The 20,969-nt window shown below is 38.1% G+C and overlaps 1 protein-coding gene across 1 annotated transcript in view; it reads left to right on the top strand.

The window, feature by feature from the left end:
- The window catches only part of elna (elastin a), a 70,531-nt gene extending 49,851 nt beyond the window's left edge, over nt 1-20,680 (top strand). The window contains exons 25-52 of the mRNA XM_042487271.1: nt 753-866; nt 991-1,077; nt 1,182-1,214; nt 1,489-1,569; nt 1,657-1,695; nt 2,665-2,751; nt 2,844-2,954; nt 3,137-3,274; nt 3,777-3,869; nt 3,978-4,010; nt 5,153-5,197; nt 5,317-5,354; nt 7,984-8,011; nt 8,106-8,120; nt 8,227-8,256; nt 8,474-8,500; nt 8,989-9,015; nt 9,212-9,259; nt 10,964-11,023; nt 11,109-11,165; nt 11,301-11,357; nt 11,650-11,685; nt 12,045-12,137; nt 12,632-12,670; nt 13,927-13,983; nt 17,520-17,555; nt 18,950-19,018; nt 19,145-20,680. Of these exons, the coding sequence (XP_042343205.1) occupies nt 753-866; nt 991-1,077; nt 1,182-1,214; nt 1,489-1,569; nt 1,657-1,695; nt 2,665-2,751; nt 2,844-2,954; nt 3,137-3,274; nt 3,777-3,869; nt 3,978-4,010; nt 5,153-5,197; nt 5,317-5,354; nt 7,984-8,011; nt 8,106-8,120; nt 8,227-8,256; nt 8,474-8,500; nt 8,989-9,015; nt 9,212-9,259; nt 10,964-11,023; nt 11,109-11,165; nt 11,301-11,357; nt 11,650-11,685; nt 12,045-12,137; nt 12,632-12,670; nt 13,927-13,983; nt 17,520-17,555; nt 18,950-19,018; nt 19,145-19,191 (1,625 nt within the window). The 3' untranslated portion in view covers nt 19,192-20,680. The remainder of the gene's footprint in view (nt 1-752; nt 867-990; nt 1,078-1,181; nt 1,215-1,488; nt 1,570-1,656; nt 1,696-2,664; nt 2,752-2,843; nt 2,955-3,136; nt 3,275-3,776; nt 3,870-3,977; nt 4,011-5,152; nt 5,198-5,316; nt 5,355-7,983; nt 8,012-8,105; nt 8,121-8,226; nt 8,257-8,473; nt 8,501-8,988; nt 9,016-9,211; nt 9,260-10,963; nt 11,024-11,108; nt 11,166-11,300; nt 11,358-11,649; nt 11,686-12,044; nt 12,138-12,631; nt 12,671-13,926; nt 13,984-17,519; nt 17,556-18,949; nt 19,019-19,144) is intronic.
- Nucleotides 20,681-20,969: the final 289 nt, after the last annotated feature.

The following is a 20,969-nucleotide window of genomic DNA, read 5'->3' as shown; positions in this document are numbered from 1 at the left end:
CCATGACAGAAACCCCAGAGGTGCTTAGATTGATATAAAGGGTTTAAGATCACAAGCAATAGTCCTGCTGTCGTACGGTATTTTTTTACAGCTTTGATACTGATACCTTTGAAACACCCAGCAACTCTACAGTTTTGATGATGCTCAACGCTGGCCCCGTAGCTCCTACTATTACAACTGAAATACAGCCAGCATGATAACATTTTAAGATGCAAAGCCCATGAGATTGGGGTGATATTAAATACACCTATTTATATAGTTCGAAGAAATGACCCAAAAAACAGAAAGAAATTAGTAAAAAGTTACAAGAAATATACCTATAAATATTATTACATTATAATAAAATTATTAGGAAAAAAGTAATAAACAAACAAGGAAATGGCCTGGGAAAATAGTGTTAAAACCCTGAAATGAAATAATCAGTATAACACAGTATATATTCCCACTGTGATATAACTTTACATATAAAATTTTAATAATTTTAAATCTATATTTTTTTAAATATGATTTTAAGCTAATTTTCTTGTCACCTTTTACTAATTTCTTTCATTTGTGGGACATTCTTGGCAAGTTGTTGTTTGTCTTTTTTATACCATGTTTTTGACAGATATCAAACCAATTTGTTTCAGATTCACGTTTGTAATAGCTTGTGAAAGCTGTTTGAATGCAACACAAGAGAACTGATGTTGATCCAGCTTCTAAAGGGTTAAACGATACCACTAGATTAACATGGAAATATTTGTCCTCCATAGGAGTAGGAGGACTAGGAGGAGTGGGTGGACTAGGAGGAACAGGAGCACTGGGAGGTGGAGGACTTGGAGGTGGAGGACTGGGATACTCTGCTGCTGCTAAAGCTGCTAAATATGGTAACTGGAATTCATTCTTTGGAATATTACAGATCAAAACCATCACATTTTCAGTAGTATTATACGTGAGTGTGCATGATTATGTGATTTTTTAATTTTACTTATTTATTGTTTTGTATTTAAGGTCCAGGTGGGGCAGGGGGAGTTCCTGGTGGTGGTGCAGGTGCAGGAGTTATTCCCGGAGGAGTACCATTTTTACCAGGATATGGATGTAAGAATGGTCCACATAGATAGATCGATAGATAGATAATTGCTTTAGCTTAAGTTTTACGATCACGTTTTAATCCAACCTCTGTTTGGCATGTTGTGTTACAGCTTTGGCTGCTGGTGCTAAACCTCCTAAATATGGTGAGTCTTTGCCATTTGACAGAGTTTATTGTTTACCATGTCTTGTCTCGTGTATTTCTCAGTCCTTATCTACTCATTGATTTTCATGTAGAACACTATAATATGCAGCTGATGTTTCAGTCATGAGTTTTGAAAGATTGCACCTCAGATGTATTAATGAAATTAATTTGGTTTGTAAGAATGATAATGACAGTAGATGGAGAAAAAAAACTCCAGCTGTAATCTTTCATTCATAGAGGTGCAGGAGATTAGATCTTTATTCACTCCCCAACAGGAGTCCCAGGAGCAGGCCTAGGAGGGGGCGGAGTTCCAGGTGGAGCAGGACAGGTTCTTCCTGGGTTTGGCGGCTATGGTGGTAAGTTGTAAAATTGCTGTTTTTTTATGATAATTTAATATGATGTAATGGATTCTCTGTCGCAGACATTATGTTGCCTCCTGTCAGGTTATGGAGCTGGTGCTGGAGTCAAACCCCCAAAGTATGGTAAGATGTTTTCTTTAAGTTATTGCAAGCCTCTGGGCCAGCAATAGCTTTGGCTGGAGCTGTTTTTCGGGCTGCTCATAAGCGTGATAGCTCAAGAATTTCTTCAAATTCAAATCAAAATGTGTACTCAAGAAGAGTACAGTGAGTGGTCACTGTGACTTCACAAAACATGTTTATAGCCATAACTCAAGAATTCATATGTAATTATGACAAGACTTCACACAATTATCTAATAGCAAATAATGATGACCTGATGACATAATATTCAAAAGGTCAAAGGACAGGGGCGCCCAGCAGCTCAGCTGGTAGCATGGGTGTCCCATGTGCAGAGGCTACGTCTTTACTGCAGCGACCATGGGTTTCATTCAGGCCTTGGCCCTTTGTTGCATGTCATTCCCTCTCTTTCCTCCTTTCACGCTTAAGTTGTACTATCAAATAAAAGTTCCAAAAATAATTTTAAAAAAAAATCAGTCAAAGGTCTACTTCAGTGCAACATCAGAATTTTCTGCATTAACACTTTCCTAGCTATTACTTGAAGTCATATCTCAGGAACCAAGGGGGAGATATTTGGTGAGATACTGAATAATCATCTGAATCACCTTTACACTTTCTCGACCTTAGACTGTATGTTAATGAGATGACGATAATTTTGTGCAAGAGACAAATATGTAAATGTTTAGCAGCATTAATTAGAGTGCATGAGTAAATATAGTATTTCATCAAAATATTTCAGTAAGACAAGGGCCCAGTGTAGGATTTAGACTGTTAGAGGAGTACCTGGTGTGGTACGAGGAGTTGAGGGAAACCACAGTAGAAATAAGCATAAAATTACATTAATACAACACAGTCCAAGACATTTTCTTATGCAAATGTTTAATTTTACAATGATAACTGCAACATATCCTACTAATTACGAGACTTTATTGACTGTTAACTAATGATGCAGCCTGCTTGAATTCCCTTCAATAGGAGTTGCAGGAGGTGCTGGACAGGGGTTAGGAACAGGAGGAGCAGGAGGAGTTGCAGGACTTGCTGCTGCAAAAGCTGCTAAATACGGTAGGTAAAGTAAGCGCTGCACATTCAGAGACATTTTCTTGTGAATAAACTAATGCTGATAGGAAGGGTACAATTTTTAAATTGAATTGCAGGAGGAGCTGGAGCAGGGTTTGGACCAGGACAACTGGGAGGAGCAGGAGGAGGTTTTGTACCAGGGGTAGGAGGTGGACAATACTCTGCTGCAGCAAAAGCAGCTAAATATGGTATAATACATAAGCACACAATTATAATACATTAAGAGACATTCAGTAGTGTTTAAGCACATTTTTATTATTATAACATTTTTAATAATAAGAAATATATTTTCTCATTTATCTTATCCAATGTTTAATTTGATTTTACAAACAAAACTAATCATGCAACCTTATCTATTTCTCTGAATTAGGAGTTGCAGGAGGAGCAGGAGGAGCTGGAGCAGGGTTAGGAACAGGAGGACTGGGAGGGACAGGAGGAGCAGGAGTTTTTCCTGGTGCAGGACTAGGAGGTGGACAGTACTCTGCTGCTGCAAAAGCTGCAAAATACGGTATAATACATAGCTCACAAACACAAATTACACATTCAGTGATGTACATCTTTATTCTGTGTTGCTTTATGTTATCCAAATTTATATTTAATTTTATTCTTTGGTGCATGAACTACACGTTCATACACATGTATACTAATTTTTCCATTTCCACCATGCTGTGGCATGACTTTTTCGAGTTATTCGTACATACGTCCCATTCGTGTGAAGGCATTATCTCAAGAGCACCTTAAGGGAATTTCTTGAATTTTAATTTCACTTGAATTCTATGATGAACTGATTAGATTTTGGTGGTAAAAAGGTTAAAGTCAGTATGACCCTGTCTGTCTCATTCTTGTGAACATGATATCTCAAAAAATCTTGAGGGACTTTCTTTAAATTTGGCACTAACATCCATTCTGAGTCTATAAATCCAGTCTTGTCTTGTGCTGATTTTAATAGGGAGGGCAAAATTATAGGGCACTGTACAATTGATCAAACTTGCTCTATTTCTGTTAATTAGGTGTTGCAGGAGGAGCTGGAACAGGGTTAGGAGCAGGGCTGGAAGGGACAGCAGGGACTGGAGGAGGTGTACCCACAGGGGTTGGGGCTGAAGGTACTGCATGTGTATGAGGAAACAGCAGAAGTACTGTTCTTTATCCATAGTCATCATACAAAATGATTGTGTTCAGTGTTGATACTGATAAGGGTATGTTTTTTGCAGGATATCCGGGAGGTGTGAAACCACCAAAACTTGGTAAGGAGAACCTGGAAACTCTGGCAATCATTTAGTCACATTAAACTAATAAAAATGTCCATCATCTGCTTACAATTTCCATCCAGCTTAAGGAAGGTAGCTGATACGTCAGGTGTACTCAACTTGCTCTTCCTGGGGGCTAATATTGTGAAATGACAGGAGGACGCAAACATTAATAATAATTATATAATAACTAAACTTTTGTCATTTGCTGTCCCCATCTTTGCCAAGAGTCAAATTTATTTGCAGCAGCCCTGCGCAGGTCAGGTGTAGGCAGTGGCATGCTTAGGATTTTTGAGGACATTCAGGGCTTTGCTCAGAGCTCTGTTGCACACAGATACATAAGATCCATTATTGATAGGATTTTATTTTAATTTGATCCGAAATTTAATCCGAAATTTGTCTTGCATCCCGGGACGTATAAAAAGTGGAGGCAGTATAACATATTACTCATTCCCTATTTCATTCAGTGTTCGACCCAGGTACACTGAAGCTACCATAAGAAACCATAATTTGATTTAATATGTCGACAGACTGAAGAACAAATGAGTTGTGAGAGGTTGGATATACAGAACTGTTCAAAAGTCTCTGGCTTTGACTTGTTGTTTGAGTATGGTTATAATGATCATACATACTAATTTCCCTGTAGTCTATTCACTAAAATACAACCAGAACATGCAGGAAATATGCATACAGTATTAAAAATACAAATATTTCAGAATAAAACAACTACAACAGGCTAAAGTTGCAAGTATTTAGTGTGACCTCTCTTTCCACTAGCATGTACTAAACTGTCTTGGGCAGACAATATAAGATTTATGATACTAGTTTTCTGGTGTTTTTTTATACCAGGTCACATTCAAGACATGTTGTATGAGTCTGAAGAAACCATTTTTTGGTGTTTTAATACATTGTACACGTCCTTTGTATTTTTTGTTTATATTATATATATATATATATATATATATATATATATATATATATATATATATATTATTATTTTTTTTTTTTCATAACAACTTAGCTACAAATCTATGGTGGCCTAAGACTTTTGCACAGTACTGTAGTTGTAGGCTGGTGGTATTGTTATGTAGCAGAAATTGGTGGCATTAGTTTGCTGACCTCATGTATCTCTCTTGCAGGAGGAGTCACTGGAGTAGGACTTGATGTGCCAGGAGCTACTCCAGGTACTGCTGTCAGTGGTGGCCCACATGGTTCTGCGGTGCCGGGTAAAGCTCAGAATGCATTTTTTCTTCTTTCTTTTGCATTGTCAGTGATCTTTTTAATGTTTTGAAAACTTTTACAGCAAAGGATGTAGGACCAGCAGGAACTCCCAAACCAGGTACAGTGAAATGCCCGTGCCTTGTATTTCCTAGGATTTTACTGTCCACACATTAAAACGTATGTTTTTGCAGTAGCTATCGATATACATCATATGGATGGAAAAGAAAGAAGCGCCATATCAATGTATATGTAGCAACCCTGGGGTGACGGCGTCAGTACTGTACCATCATTTATCCAAGCTTTATGTTTTTCACCAATTTTCTGCCAACAAAACTCATGTTGTGTGTACTGCTAGTGCTACTGGCTATTGACCACCTCTAGCTTACAGCAGCTGTGGCAGTATCACAGACTACCGCACAGCTTTTGCCATGTCTAGTGTCTCTCACTCTGCGGCTGTTTGACGTGACAATGTTGAAACTGTTGTCTTTTGGCAGAGCCCACGCCTATTGCCGCAACTGGCAATACCACAGAGGTCCCACGGCCCAGTAAGACTCGCTGTTTGCATGAAACCTTTAACCATGAAGTAAAATCTGTGGAATTAGTATATATATATATCAAATAGAGTGCCCCAGGGATGATGTTTATCTGTAGGCCAACCCGGAAGCGTTGTCCTGGTTCCCTCATCAAAAAGCCTATGGGATTTTTCTGTTGGATTTTGGATTTGGAAAATAAACTCTGCGCTAAACAAACATTTATGATACTTACATGTTTGGCAAAATAATCTTCACAGATGACCACTTTCAGGATTTTTAAAGCCTAAATGCAATCGCCAGAAGTAAAAAGCTTTTGCTGGGCTAAAGCAATCTACACTCAAGTTGCACCGTCACTGTTACGAGGCTGTAAAGCCGTGTTCGGCGCACTTCAGCGTGATGACATTCTGTAGTCTTATTAAGCCACTTGTAAGCAACCGTCTTTTTTAGGACATATAAAAGCTTCAAAGTTCACAGTGGGGTATTGACTGATGTATATTATGCTGTAGAAAAAAACATGACAGTCTCTTAAGCTTCTGCTTACCACAGACCTTATTTAACCCATTCAAAAATCCCACTGACTTTAAGACGAGGGAACTGGGGGTGCTGAAATGCTAACATACTTCCGGGTTTTAGGACTCATTACTGGGGTTCTCTATTGTAGTTCAGTTATAATGTATTTGCCCCTCTGATGTAGTGTGAGACAGTCCACTCAGTATTTGTTAATGCACTTGTTTCTCCCAAAAGATGCACTAAAAGGGAGAGTTCACCTCATGTCAAAAATACATATTTTTTCTCTTACTGGTACTCTAGATTGCTATTTATCAATCTAGATCATTTTTGTGTGAGTTGATGAGTGTTTGGGATATCGACCGTAGAGATTTCTGCTATCTCCAATACAATCAAACTATATGGTACTCGGCTTGTGGTGCTTAAAGTACTTTGAGCACCACAAGCTGAGTGCCATCTAGTTTCATTATATTGGAGTGAAGGCAGACATCTCTATATCCAATATCTCCAATACTCTGCAACTCACACAAAAAAAAATATATAGATAGATTGATAAGTAGTACTACAGGTAAGAGTAAAAAATGTGCATTTTTGAGCAGGGGTGAACTGTTCCTTTAAGACTCTTTTGTTTATTGAAACAAGTGTTTTGTAGTTCAATGCTTTAAGAAGCATCCAAATTTAACAAAATATTTTTTTCTTACTATTGATAGCTGTTTATCCTCTCAAATACTATTTGGACAGACTGTAGAGAACTGCACTTAGCAGAAATTAGTTGATAGATTCAGTACCATTCTGTTTCATTTCCGCACTTTAAAGAAAGGCACTATTAAATCACTTCTGTCAGCATTACAACAACATTAACTCTGCCACTCCCACATTATTATGACAGGTGTGGCCTCTTTTTCTCCGTTTCTTTTCACTAACACTAATGCTGTGCTTGGTAGATAACTTCCATTGCCATAACAGCTGTATTTTCTGGATAATGGCAAATCTAATTAGTAGATATTAAGAAAGAAGTGCTCGATTAATGCGGGAATGTCATTTGCCACACTTCATCGCTCTTAAATGTGTAAAGTTTGTTTTGACTGTTCGAATGTTTACATTTTTCTCCTGAATAGTATTACAGTTTACATTCTACAGCGGGGGATTTTCATGATGTTTCCAGGATTTTCATTTCATTTACATATTTCCAGGATAAAAATGTGACATTTGATTTACAGTGAATATAGATATGTATGTATATGAGCCTTGAATCCCCGGCTGTGGAACACTACCTGTCAGTAGATTGTTGTTTTGTACAGCTTGACATCTTCTTGACATCTTGACATGATTTTCTTGTCACGTTAAATGTTGGTTTTGTATTATTTCAAGTGGAGTATGTTCTTTTGTTCCTGATTGTTTTTTTCCCATACTTTCCCTTTCCAGTTTTGTCAAATTTGTTTCGATTTTATAGTTTCATCATTAAGAGCAACTGTATATTTCTTTATTTTTAGTGTAACCAAACAAATCAGACAACATTATAGAAATGTAACATTTTAAGAGACAATTTGACTGATTTTGTCTTTTCATTCTTTTCTTGCATTTCGTACTCCTGTGGTGGATGCCTGGCGGCAGGTGGTAGGTTCAAAATTAGTACACATTGTATTTCATTTATTTCTGTTGTGTGTCTTAACCTGTTTTAATGTAACTTATTTCTGTCTGTTTTGACAGTTGCTGGTGGCATTATTCAGCCCAGTGGTAAGTTGTACAAATGAAATTGTTTTTAATTAATTGTCCTACTGAATATATACTTTTTATACAGTACTTAATTTGTTTTTGTTTTATTTTACAGCTGGCACAAGTGTTGGTAAATATGCCTTTCCCTCACATTGAAATCTACCAAAAAATGCTTAACAGTCTATCATTTTGCATAGCTTGTATTCAGTCATTAGATATAATTAAATATGTTACAGGTGGAGCAGGTGTTCCAGCACCATCTGGTGGTAAGAGCATTTTTTTTTTTTTTTTTTTTTTTTAGTTTTTTTTACATGTGCATTGATTATGAGCCATTATTTTACAACAATCTGTTGGATTTATCCCACATGTAGTGTTTTGCTCTGTCTGAGTTTAAATTATTGCCCAGTGAGATTGCACTCTCTTTTGTGAGAGTTTATATTTGATATAGGACGTTAACTGATGTAACCTCTGCCTGTGTTTTAGTTGGTCCAACAGGGCAGGGTCAGCCTGGTAAGTGTAAACAATCTCAATTTGTATCTGAGCTTTACTAAAATGTAAGAAATATAAGAGTAATGTCAGGCAGTGATATCACATGAACCTTATTGTTTACCTAGTCATGCGACTTTTATAGTTCAAGCCTAAATTAAAAAAAACAAAAAACTCTCAACTCGTTATTACAACTTAATTATTTTTTGTTAAGAATTGTAAAAAAAATCTGTTTCATAAAAGTAATCAAAGTCATTTAGTTGTAGTTAACTCTTGGAAATATAATTAAGTTTGTAAGTAGTTAATGTTTTTGCCTTTTATTTGGCTGTATTTTGTTGTTGTTTTCTTTTGGGTGATTTACATCATACAGCTCTGCTTTTTTTCCACCAGTTTAGAGTTCCTTCTTTCTGTGTTGTGTGTTTTTATCTCCTGTCTCAATTGCATTATTACTTGAAAGATTTTGTAATGTGAAATGTTTGATAGTTCATGTAGTAGTCTCTTCTCTCCTTTAGTTGCAACAGGAGTCCAACAACCTGGAGGTATGCCAATATTTATGCTTTTAATTAAATTAACAACTCCATGTTGCTTTTAGGCCTCAAGCAGTGTTTTGTTGTTGAAACTTAATAGGATAGTAAAATAAATCTATGTGGCCACATGATGGAGACAAAGGCAGACACATCAGCTATGGTTGTTTGTCAGTCTAGTTGGTAACTGTAATAACACTGCTGTTTACAGGTTTTGGTGTTGGCACAGGTGGCAAACCACCTAAACCATTCCTACCAGGTAAGGAGGCAAATATTTCATTAACTGTAATGGATTTTTACACTAATGTGATAACTAAAAAGAGAGAGAAAACAACCAAAAAAGACACAAAATTACTTAAAAAAGACATACAACCACCACAAATACAAGAAAAATATAAAGAAAAAAAAGAAGCAAAACAACCTCAAAGTCTGTGTGTCTTGCTCATATGTAGGAGAGGCGATGGGTCTTTTGCATATCTGTGCACAGGGGCCCATTATCTCATAATCCGCTCATGCCTACAATGTATTAAATTGATCTGAGGAAAAAGTTAAAATCAACTTTCAACTTTTTCAAATCAGAAAAAGTTGAAATCAGAAAAAAGTTTATTGACAAGTATGTTTTCAATTACAAATTATTTGCCTCAATATTTGGTGCATGCAAAAAGCATATTTAGAGGAAATAATATCAAAATAATATTAAAAAAGTATAAAGGCAAAATACTGTAAAGAGAGCATGAATATAGAATAGGAAAATGCTATGACAAATATGCAAAACTGTTTAAGGGAGCTGAATAGTTTTGTGCAGCATGTGGAAAAATATTGATCAGAGAATGTGCAAAAGTGTAGAGACTTGACATTAAATCAGTCATCCTGTATGCGAAGCAAGAAAACACCAGGTGTGTGACTGAAGACTATCATGTATGTAATGCATAATGTCATATTTATCCTGAAGGTCATGAACTTGACAGAAGTACAACTTCTAAGTTCATAGATTTAAACTATAGACTGCACAAAAAATGGATGTAGCCGCCGTGACATTGCGCGTTTATATACAATTATATTCACCTCGTCATTCTAGAATAAAAACATCCTAATGATGTTCTAATACACTTTTTATGATCCTGTTCAATGTTATTGACAAAGCTTCACACACGGGGCTGTATTCATCTTACCGTGCACATTCTGTCTGGACAGTTAATGGCTCAACTTGAATCAATAAAAGCAGCAGTTAATATATAAGGAAATGCTGCATCAGGCTCTTCTTTTACCCAGTTATACCTCCAGCAGACTGAACAGTCATCAGTTTATTACATCTGCAAGTCTGCAGTATTTTATCCCTAATCTGCATTGTTTTACCTGTGATGGACATAAGACCAAATCCAAGGTGTTTTTCATGCATTTAATTTAGTCTAACTCGGTCAAATCATATTGTCGCTAAGAGGAAAACGTGGTTGGCTGCAGGAGCATGTACATAAGACAACAAAACAAACAAAGAAACTCTGAATACTAGTATTTAACACTTACAGCATGGAGTAAAAGAAAATTAAAAGAAAATACTGAAACTTAACTTTCCATATGCTGTGGGAACCCTGTAATTATGTTCTGAAAAAACAAACTAATAAATTAGTTTCTAAAATTGACATTTAATCCTCCTTTTAAACTGAATCTGAAGATACATACATAGATACATTTGTGTTTTGTGTCTGCACCTTTTTCCTGAGAATGTATTTTTTCAAATTTAATTCAGTTTTCCAAGTGATAAATAAGATGTTGAATGACTTAAGATATTATTAACAGGACCATTTTTTAAAATCAATAACTAGCGCAGTGTTGTTGTTTTTTAAGAAGTCAGTGAAGCTAATGTGATGATAACAAGATGTAGCAGGAGAGGAAGAAACCAGGATTGATGATTTTAAATCTCTTGTCTTCGCACCAATGATCTCCTAACACTTTTACTCCATAGGTGCAGGCCTAGGTGTTGGTCAAACTGGAGTTGGATATCCGTATGGTGGAACCTATGGAGGCAAGTTTCCGAAATCTGTCTATAAACATTTATCGACTTGGTTTAAACACCGGTGACTTAAACTTCTGTTGTTTCTGTGCTTTAGTTCCATATGGAGTTGGAGCCGGCACTCTGCCTGTGTCGAAACCTTTGAAACCTCCAGGTGTGTTTGTGGAAACATATTTCTGCTTTAAACAAGCCACTCCATCCAAAGTTTATCCAAAGTGTGATTTCTTGTTGCATATTTTTTTGGAGATGTTTTACTTGTGAAGGCTCATGCATTGTTGCTTTGTTGTAGCTGTAGGTGGAGCAGGAGGAGGAGCAGGAATCCCACTGTCGGCCGGAGGTTATCAAGGTCAGAACACAGTAACATTTCATTTAACATGCATTCATCATCATACCTTAATTTAATTTTTTTTGTGAACCATAGAGCACTAAGCAACTGTGTCTGTTAATACAGAAGAAATACTGGTTATTCCCCCCATTCAAAGTAAAATATGTTCTTTTCTTTTTTTTTAAAGATGTATTTTTTATGAGATATTTTAAAATTATTGCCATTTTTTGGATGCGTCAGCCCCAGATAAACTGTAGAACATGAGCTGAACGACCAGTCAATAATACTACTTTTCTCTGTCATCATGATTCAGGGGGATACAGGCCATATCACCATGGTTATGGCCATGGTATGTATAAGAGGAGAGGAGGCTGACAGCACTATTACACAATGTTGCCCCAACTCCTTAAATAAACTCAAATGTTCTGCCCAGTGCTCAAAGTGACAGTTGCTCGGGAGATGCCATCGCACTGCACTTCCTGTGCAGGAAACTGACCAACATAACTGATAAGTTTCTGTGTGGGGTGTAGTGTCAGGAAGGAGAAGCCAGCTGGATGGTCTGATGAAGGAAATCAACTGTTGTTTCAGAGGCAGTAATTACAGCCCTCGTAGACTACTCTGGAGCTTACAATCCTGTGCAGGCCAGCAATGGGTTAAACACAAGAGTCAGATCAAACATGTAAGGCAGTCTTTTGTCCCTTGTGACAGGTGGGTTGCTGTATCCTTCTGGAGTCGGACTGGGAGGTGCTGGTATTGGTGTTGGTGCCGGTGTTGGTGCTGGAGCTAAACCCCCCAAACCAGGTAGTGTAACAGGCCTGTGACACTGTTACAGATCATGCATATCACACATCTTGTGTTGTGAACGTCAGTCTTCAGTGGATTGAAACACAGTTATCTGCCACTCTAGCTCTACAGGATCCAGCTCCACCATTCCTGTAGTGTTACAGCACCGTTAGGTGTTTGTAAATGGAGCAAGTCAACAACACAACATGTCCTGATGGAGACTGATTACTGTTAATAATACTGTGTGCAACATCAAAGTGTGACGGTTTGAAGATAACACAAACCCGTGGAGAGTCCTGCCCTGAAACAGCAGAACTCTGCCGGCAGATGTTTGAATGAGGTCGTTACTGTGACCTCAGCTGCCCCGCAGGCTATATGTCACTACAGGGGCAGACATCACCACAACTATAAAAACCCAAAAAAAAAAAAATTAATAAGTCATACTCACTGCATATGCATTCATAAGAGCAGACACATTGTCATGATTTGTTATATTCTTTTTGTTTGAACAGGATATGGCAATCTTGGAGGCGGTGGTGTTTATCAGCCAGGTGAGGAGCAGCGTGTTTCTTTAATGTTTTCTTTGAATTCCTCCTGCGTTTAACAGTGGATGTTTTGTTTTTGTTGTTTTGTGTCTCTATAAGGTACTTTTGTGTGTCTATTATATGTTTTCTGTTTCTTTGAGGTATTTTTGTGAATTTTGGAGTCATTTTGTGTCCTCTTGTGGTTGTTTTGTGGTCTTTGGAGTTGCTATAAGTCTATTTAAGATCATTTTGTGCCATTTTTTAGTCATTGTGTGCCTTCTTATGGTTGTTGTGTTCTTTCGAGTTATGCGTCCCTTTAAGGTCATTTATTGTCTCTTTGAGGTAATTTTTTTTTTGTCTTTTCTAGTCATTTTGTGATGTTTTGTAGTTGTTATGTGTCCTCTGGAATTGTTTTATTTGTCTTTAAGGTCACTTTGTGCCAAGTTTTGGTCACTTTGTATCTTATTATGGTTGTCTTGTGTTCTTTTGAGTCATGAGTCCTTATGGGGTTTTTTTTTTTTTTTTCGGTCTCAGAGATAATTTTGTTTCTTTGGCTGTTTTGTGTCTTTTTATGGTTGTTTTGTGTTACTTGAAGTTGTTGTGTGCCTCTTTAAGGACTTTTTTTCCTTTTGATTGTTTAATGTCTGTAGCTGTTTTGCTCCTTCCTGTAATTATTCTGTGTCTCTTTGCAGTTCATTTATATGTTTTTGTGCATCTTTTTTGTGTTATTACGAGTCTTGCTGGTTGGTGCTTTTTATCTGAGTGACATTTTGCACGTTGGGCGTGGGGGGTGTGCCCTTGCTTCACACTTTGTGCAGTGTAGCTTCTGCTCCTCTTCCTGTTCTTCTTCTGCCCACCACTGAAAGATGAGTGTAATCACAGAACAGCAGCTGACAGCCTCCTCTCACTGCCCCACAAATACTGTACAGGCTCGTCGTTAAAACTCATGGCCCTAATCCTTCTCCCAGTGCCCAGATGAGATATTTGTCTGTGTGAAATGCTTACACAGATGGTTTAATAACTTTCCTCATTTACCAAATGGTGAATAATTATAGGCTTCTTGGAAAATAGGTCAAGTTGTCATATGCACTGTACGCACTTTATGAATCACTCTAAGTTGTTATTATGTTGTTTACTCACAATTCAGCATACCTGATTATGCGTAATGCTGCCAGACTTCCTGACAACACTTAATATATTATTTAATGATCCACCTCACATTGTCAGTGTACACACTGATGACATTTTTCGGTCACCATGGTAACTGTTTTTTAATTTCACAGGTGCAGGTGCTGTGGCTCCTGGTTATGTAGGAGGATACCCCCAACAGTATTACCCAGGTACTAAAGCTGCTTCCTGTGCATATCTGTGCACAAAGTCAATGTTAAATCTTTCACTTGCCGATGCAGATTTTGTCATATTATTTCTGCTGATCAGTTTGTGATGAATAGATGCACGATACAACAAACACACTTGTGGTAAACAGCGTTTTGTGTAGTGACCTTTGAGGACCAGAGGTTGTGTCATAAATCAGTGGAAAGGACCCAACAGTAAACAGAATAGGGACGTTTGTCTTAACCTACAGATATCATCTTGAAACTTCTCCAGTTGATGGTTTACATTGATGCAATTATTTAAGCTGATTAATTTTTGTATCACAGGTTTTCTGAAATGTAATGTTTAAATATGCAAACTGAGCATTATGTAAGTAAATATGCACTGATTTGCATTTATTTCCTGATCCATGAATCAGGATACTTCCAACAGCCAAAAACTGAAATTTTTTTCCATGTTTATGGAAACAAAATGTTATATAAATCAGGTTATGAATGACATATTAACAAACAAACCCTCCTGAAAAACCTTCATAACATAGATAGGAGTAAGACTGTGAAGTTTGGTATATGTGAGTGTTACTGAAGTTGAGATTTCTGGCTCACAGTACGAAACTCATCTTGAGAAAATGGCCTCTAAAAATGTGTAGTTTAAAATTCCATGCATTGTTAGTGGCTCGCCTTAAACCTTTTCTATTTGTAGTTTGTCATCATTGTTTTTGCTGCTTCTGGAAGCCAAACAAACCAAAGAAGCGTCAGGCCAAACAGCCTCCACATAGACAAGGATTTAAAGCACAGACGATTCTTTAACTTTCCATCCTTGTTTCTGGATCAGGAGGCGGATTAATACCCAACTGCCAACAGCAAGGTAACACAGCTGGACTGCTGAAAGGGCAGAAAAACTGACTCATCACTTTCTCCTCTGGAGCTGAGAGCATAAAGAAAGGGAGAGGAGAACTGCTGCACAATTACAGGAAATTTCACCCTCCACAGTTTATTAAGAGTCTTCTCATGGTGCATGTTGAAAAAATTAGCTGATGGCGCATTAGTCTCCCTCTCGTTCCCTTTATGCTGGACACTTTCACCAAAAAACAATTCAATTCTAGCTTCTTCCAACTTCCGCAGTATAGGTTTCATGAAATCTGCCATATAATTATTAGAGATTGCAACCTCAATTAACCTCTGATTAAATTTGAAAAGCCCTTAATTATTTTGATTAAATGATTAAATTGCATCATCAAAACAGAATTAGGATTACATGTAATTATTATGGAGATTATTTATATTTACTTAATTCCTGAAACTCATGCAAACAAAAAGGGCTTTTCACTTTTAACATAACTTTATTTCTAATATCTTACATACAACTTGTTGACACACATGGGAGGCTGATTTTGCACCAGGGAATTCATTTGTGTTTGAATAATGACGACTTGTGTCTTCTAATATGAGCACCTAATTACAGAGAAATGAATTACTATAGACAGTGGAGTAAATTCAAATTACATTGATATTAAATGTACTCTCACTCTCGTTTGCAAAATACATGAGAAGAAAATGAGTCTGTGTCAGAGCTCACTTTATTCAAATTTTAATGTGCAAAACCACACACTGCTCTCCTCTGCCGAGCTTTAACCAGGATAATTTTACTGTGTCTTACGGTGCAAAACAGACAGGAAACATCGCTGTATGTGTGCTGATCTGAACACTTGAATACGTTGAGAGCATCTCTCGATCAGACAGCTCAGCAGATCCAAGGCTAGTTCAGACTGCAGGCAAATCTGTTTCTCAAATCAGCTCTTAAATACAGACTTTCGGCACTGTTATTTGCATGTTGATCAGATCGGATTTGTGTCCAGACATCACCAAACTGTCTGCATGGTTGTTGTGGTAACAATGTAGATATCAGTAACTATGTAGCAACATTGATGGTGAGGCTTTCCAACACGTATGCATGGAAAATGGACCATTTTCTTACTCCATACAATCGCACTGCCAAGTTGCCGTCTTGTCCTCATTAATCTATAAAGAGACCGAGACACAGCATTGAATGAGACCCCGTTCATTCCTATGAAAGTTACACATGAAGCCAAAATGGTTCAAGTGCTGTGTATAAAATTACCTGCAGTATCAGCACTGCTTCTGTACTGCCCATAGAGCAGGTGCACACAAAACTTCTGCCGGCTGAAGCTGCTTCTTCTGGTTTAGCGCTCAATGAACGTGAATGGGAATAAAATGGTTCAATGTTTACGACTTCCAAATATTATGAGAACAAATGGATCAAATCCTGATGGTGAAACATATAATTTTGGTTGTGAAGCCCAAAGAAACCCATCCACTGATTACCAGATGTCTCCTTCGATATGTAAGTCAATAGGGAAAAAAAGTCTTTTTTGGCACCATGGCATCACATAACAGACCCGGACGGTGTATTTCCATTGTTTGGCCACTACATTAATTGCCGTTGTGTGCAGAGTTTGCATTTTGTCTTTGTGCCTGCGTGGGTTTTCTCCGGCTTCTCCAGCTTCCTCCCACAGTCCAAAGACATGCAAGGTAATCGGTGACTCTAAATAGGCTGTATGTGTAAATGTTAGCATGAATGATTGTCTGTCTCTATGTGTCAGCCCTGCAATAGTCTGGCAACCTGTTCAGGATGAACCTTGCCTCTTGCTTGTTGTCAGCTGGGATGGGCTCCAGCCCCCCGCAAACATTAGTACGGCTAATGAATGTCCATGTGTGTCATGTTGCAAGTAACACAAAAGATACTTTGATATCTGATTACAGTGGACAGAGTGTCCAGACTGAGGCTTTGAAGCCAGTTTTACATCGTGGTCAAGCATGGAATTACAACTTCTGGGTCTGTCACATGATACCATGGGGTCCAAAAAAACTTTCCCCATAGACTTATATTGTGAAAGACATCTGTAAATCAGTGGATTAAAATCCTCACAAAATGACTGGTATTACAACCAGAACTTGATCCATTCTGTCTGATAACATTTGGAAAGTCTAAACGAACCACGAGGTTAAAACATTTTTATCTCCATTCAGGTTAGCCGTGAGCTGATTCTAGCCGCTCGGCCATAGGTCTCTAGTGTGCTTGCTCTCTGGGACCCCATAATGCGGAAGATCTGGAAATTATCATACAATGGAAATCAAGTTTTGGGCTTCATGAGCTACTGAGCAATTTTCATTGGAACACCTCCAACACTGTATCAAGTTCTCTTCACACATCCAGGCTAGAAATCTGATTGGAATTGCATTTCAAACCCTCGCCAAATGTGGTTTAAATCTGATTTGTAAAAATCACTTTTCATGTGATTTCTTTCTTTCTAAAATCAATATGAATATGCCAAAGACAGGATTTGGGCTGGCAGTCTGAACAAGGCCTAAGTGCCTCCCATGTGATCTGCTACTAATGCCGACAGTTGTTACTCTCCACATCCTCGCCAGAACGAATATATCAACCACTGTGACAGATCCAAAGTGGTTTCATGTTAGCGTTAGTCTAATGGCACCATCTCCTCTCCTCATTTGTCCAGGTGGATATGTACCAGCTCCACTGACTCCTCAACAAGGTACCGAACTCTCTCCTCCTCACATCTTTCCATGCACATGAATAACACTGCATGGGGAAGGAAAATAGGATCATAAGTAGTTTCAGACATACAGATGTCCCCTTGCACCTCAACACAGTTTCCAATTTCTCTCTCTGCTTGTTGGCAGATTATTTAGATGAGATTGGAAGAGAGCAGGTTAGTACTGTGTTTGCGGTGCAGATGGTACGGCACAACCAGTACGCTGAACTCGTGATAATCTGCATTTTCCTGAACATCTGAGATTACGGCTGGTGGGATTATTTCAAGGAAAGCATGTCTGGATTCTTAGATAACTACAGTTTGATCTCTCACAGTATCCAAGGTATCTGAGGTAGTTGTTTCTTTTGTTTATACACCACTGACCTTATAAACGGTATTGAACATCCAGTCCTATTGTGTGAGTTGCTCTCTACCTGCCACCCTCATCAATATGTAATTTGATTCATATGTCTTTTGTGTATAGCACCTTCTGTGGGAAGCTGGTGGTACAGTATAATTGCTGGATGGATGCCACATGTCCACTCAACATAAACCTAACTCAGCTGTACCAGTAAAGCAAGGAGATCTCTTAAACACCAATCATTAAATATTTGTAGAGCAGAAGATCATTTTTATGCCTCCTCACTGGCTATAGCCACGGTTTGAGCATTATTATGTTTTCAGGTTGTCCGTCCATTCTTGTGAACACAATATTTCAAGAACAAATTTCAAGGACAAATTTCTTCAAATTTGGAGCAAATATCTGCTTGGGCTCAACAATGAACTGATGAGATTTAGGTGGTTAAAGGTCAAGATCAATGTAACCTTGCATCTGTAGCATTCTCCTTAATGCGAAATCTCAAGAAGGCCTTCAGGGAATTTCTTCAAATTTGGCACAAATGTCCACTTGGACTCACCAACGACCTGATCAGAAATTTGCGTTCAAAGGTCAAGGTCCAAAGTCACTGTGACCTCAGCTGTCTCATTTTTGTGAACGCAATATCGCAAGAACACCACAATTTTTTTTTTTTTTTTGGCACAATGATGAACTGATTAGATTTTGGTGCTCAAAGGTCAAGGTCACTGTGACCTTGCATCTGTCTTATTTTTGTGAACTCAATATCTCAAGAAGGCCTTCAGGGAATTTCTTCAAATTTGGCACAAATGTCCACTTTAACTTAATGATGAACTGATTAGAATTTATTGGTTGAAGTTCAGTTCCCTGTGACCTTGTGTCTGTCTCATGAATGCAATATCTCAAGGAGGACTTCAAATATGGCACAACGTCCACTTGGACTTAAGAATAGACTCATTAGAATTTGGTGTTCAGAAGTCAGTTCTAGTTACTGAAATAACTCATGTTTTTATTGAATTTTTATTTTGTTTTTGTGCAGCCAAAGCAGCCAAGTACGGTCCATTGCAGGGCTTCTTTGGTGGTGCTGGAGGAGGAGGAGTCTCTAGAGGTAAAAGACTTTTAGTAACTCCAGCTAACACATGCGGAAGCCTGCCATAGATACTGTATGAACTCTCATTATCTCCAGTGTATTCTCCGAGGGGACTAAACTGTAATCTGATGGTGTTTGCTGCAGGTGGAGTTGCAGGATGCCAGGGCAAGTTCTGTGGGAGGAGGAAGTAGAGGATCTCTTGAGACCCATTGTGACCTCAAGAAACCATGGTGCTACTGCATGATCTAGAATGTACATTTTATATGCAAACAAACCCCATTAGAAAACGTGTAAAGATGTTTTTTTTTTAAACTTGACTTCAACGTCTTTTTTGATACAAACCCACCGACCCAGAATTTTGTACACGCTCTGATGTGACGTATGTTATTGATAGTGCCTTTAATCATTAACATGGTCAAGTTAATCAGCATCCCCGTACTGCACCAGCCTGCTTATAATACAAAGAGTGTGTTTGTGTCACTGTGTGTTGTTCTTGTGCATGAATGTGTGTTTTGTGCGAAAGACTGACTGAACCAGGGCTGGCAATGTGACCTATGAATGATTTCCCTAACGTTTTTTTAATCCTAAAGCAAGGTGAACTGTCCTCAGTGTCACAGCCCACACTGCCTCACCTAGCTGTGCAGAGCTTGTCATCTCTCTGACACGGGTTGGTCGAGGCTCATCCAAAAACTGATGAAATCTGGCCAATGTCAGCGTCGTCCCTGGCTCCCCGTCTTCTCTGCTGCTATTTTTAGGCCTGCTGGGTATAAAGCAGCGGGAATTGGGGCTCCGGCCAACCCATCTGCTCTCAACTTTGCTGATTCTAGTTGCTATGCAGTTCAGTTTTCTCAGCATTTTTAATGTTGCCAAACTTGTGATGTATGAAGAGCAGCTTCTGCTCTGAGGAACAGTGTGCTGAAGACAATCGAGAAGTATTTGAATCATTACAGGGTGTTTAAAAACCACGGGGGAAAAGCAGTGTTGCCTTTTACTTCAAAGTAGATTACAATGTTACTTGGATTGTACTCTGGCATGTACGTTATGTATGTGCGAATTATTTGTCTTAGAGTGATTAAGTCCGCTTCAAATGTTTAGTCTTACTGCAGCAGTTATATACATTTATGTAACTTGTCATTACATGATTATTCAAGATTTTTAGCATCATGCTTTGACTCATAGCTTTATTGTTATCAGGAACATGTGAGCATAAAACAAGAACTTTGCTTTTGCATTTTATTTACTGTTTGTAATACAGAATAATTTGTTTCATGGTAGAGACAAAGCGTTTATGATGCATAAGCTCCCGTTGTTCTTCATTTACTTGAGCTGCTTTTTTTAAAAAAAAAAAAGAAAAGGCTTACTGACCAAAGGTTCATGAGCGCTGTTGCCAAGTGACTCCATCTCTTTCTGTATTTGTGTACTGTATTTTGTACTAATATGATGTTTGCTGGCTGCAGTTCCTTCACTTGATGCTGTGTAAGAACTGACTTTGAGCCTCGCTGGGTCAGACCTTGTCTTTTGTGCCGTGGGATACTCTTCATCTTTATTTAAAACTGTTTTTATAAGGAGGAACAGTGTGGTTTTGCACTTTTTATATTTCCACGACACACTTGTGACTTGTTCCCGGAATCCAGCAATTATTTGCTTCATTCAATAACAAAATAAAATGTGTTAAAAGATCCTATGTCTGTTTATCTTTCCTTTATGAGTGCATTTCTCAGCAGCAGTTTGTCCTGTGAGCTGATGGAAAACACCTGGCTCAGAATGTCCTGGTAGATCAGTTTTCTGTGAGTCACATACTAAAATCTCAGGTTCACCTCTTGAGAACCATCAGATTTAGTGCATTTAAATTCTGATATGTGAGGGAGTTGCAGAGCTGCTCACTGTAGTGACAACAAACAGATTAAGAGCAGGCATTTTGCCTCAGCAGTGACTGTAAACTCTGTTCTTGTTGTGCCAGCTGGAAATA

Source organism: Plectropomus leopardus, chromosome 5 (assembly GCF_008729295.1).
Source record: "Plectropomus leopardus isolate mb chromosome 5, YSFRI_Pleo_2.0, whole genome shotgun sequence".
NCBI lineage: Eukaryota > Metazoa > Chordata > Actinopteri > Perciformes > Serranidae > Plectropomus > Plectropomus leopardus.
The sequence above is the reverse complement of the archived record's forward strand: the minus strand, read 5'-3'. Positions and strand labels throughout refer to the sequence as shown.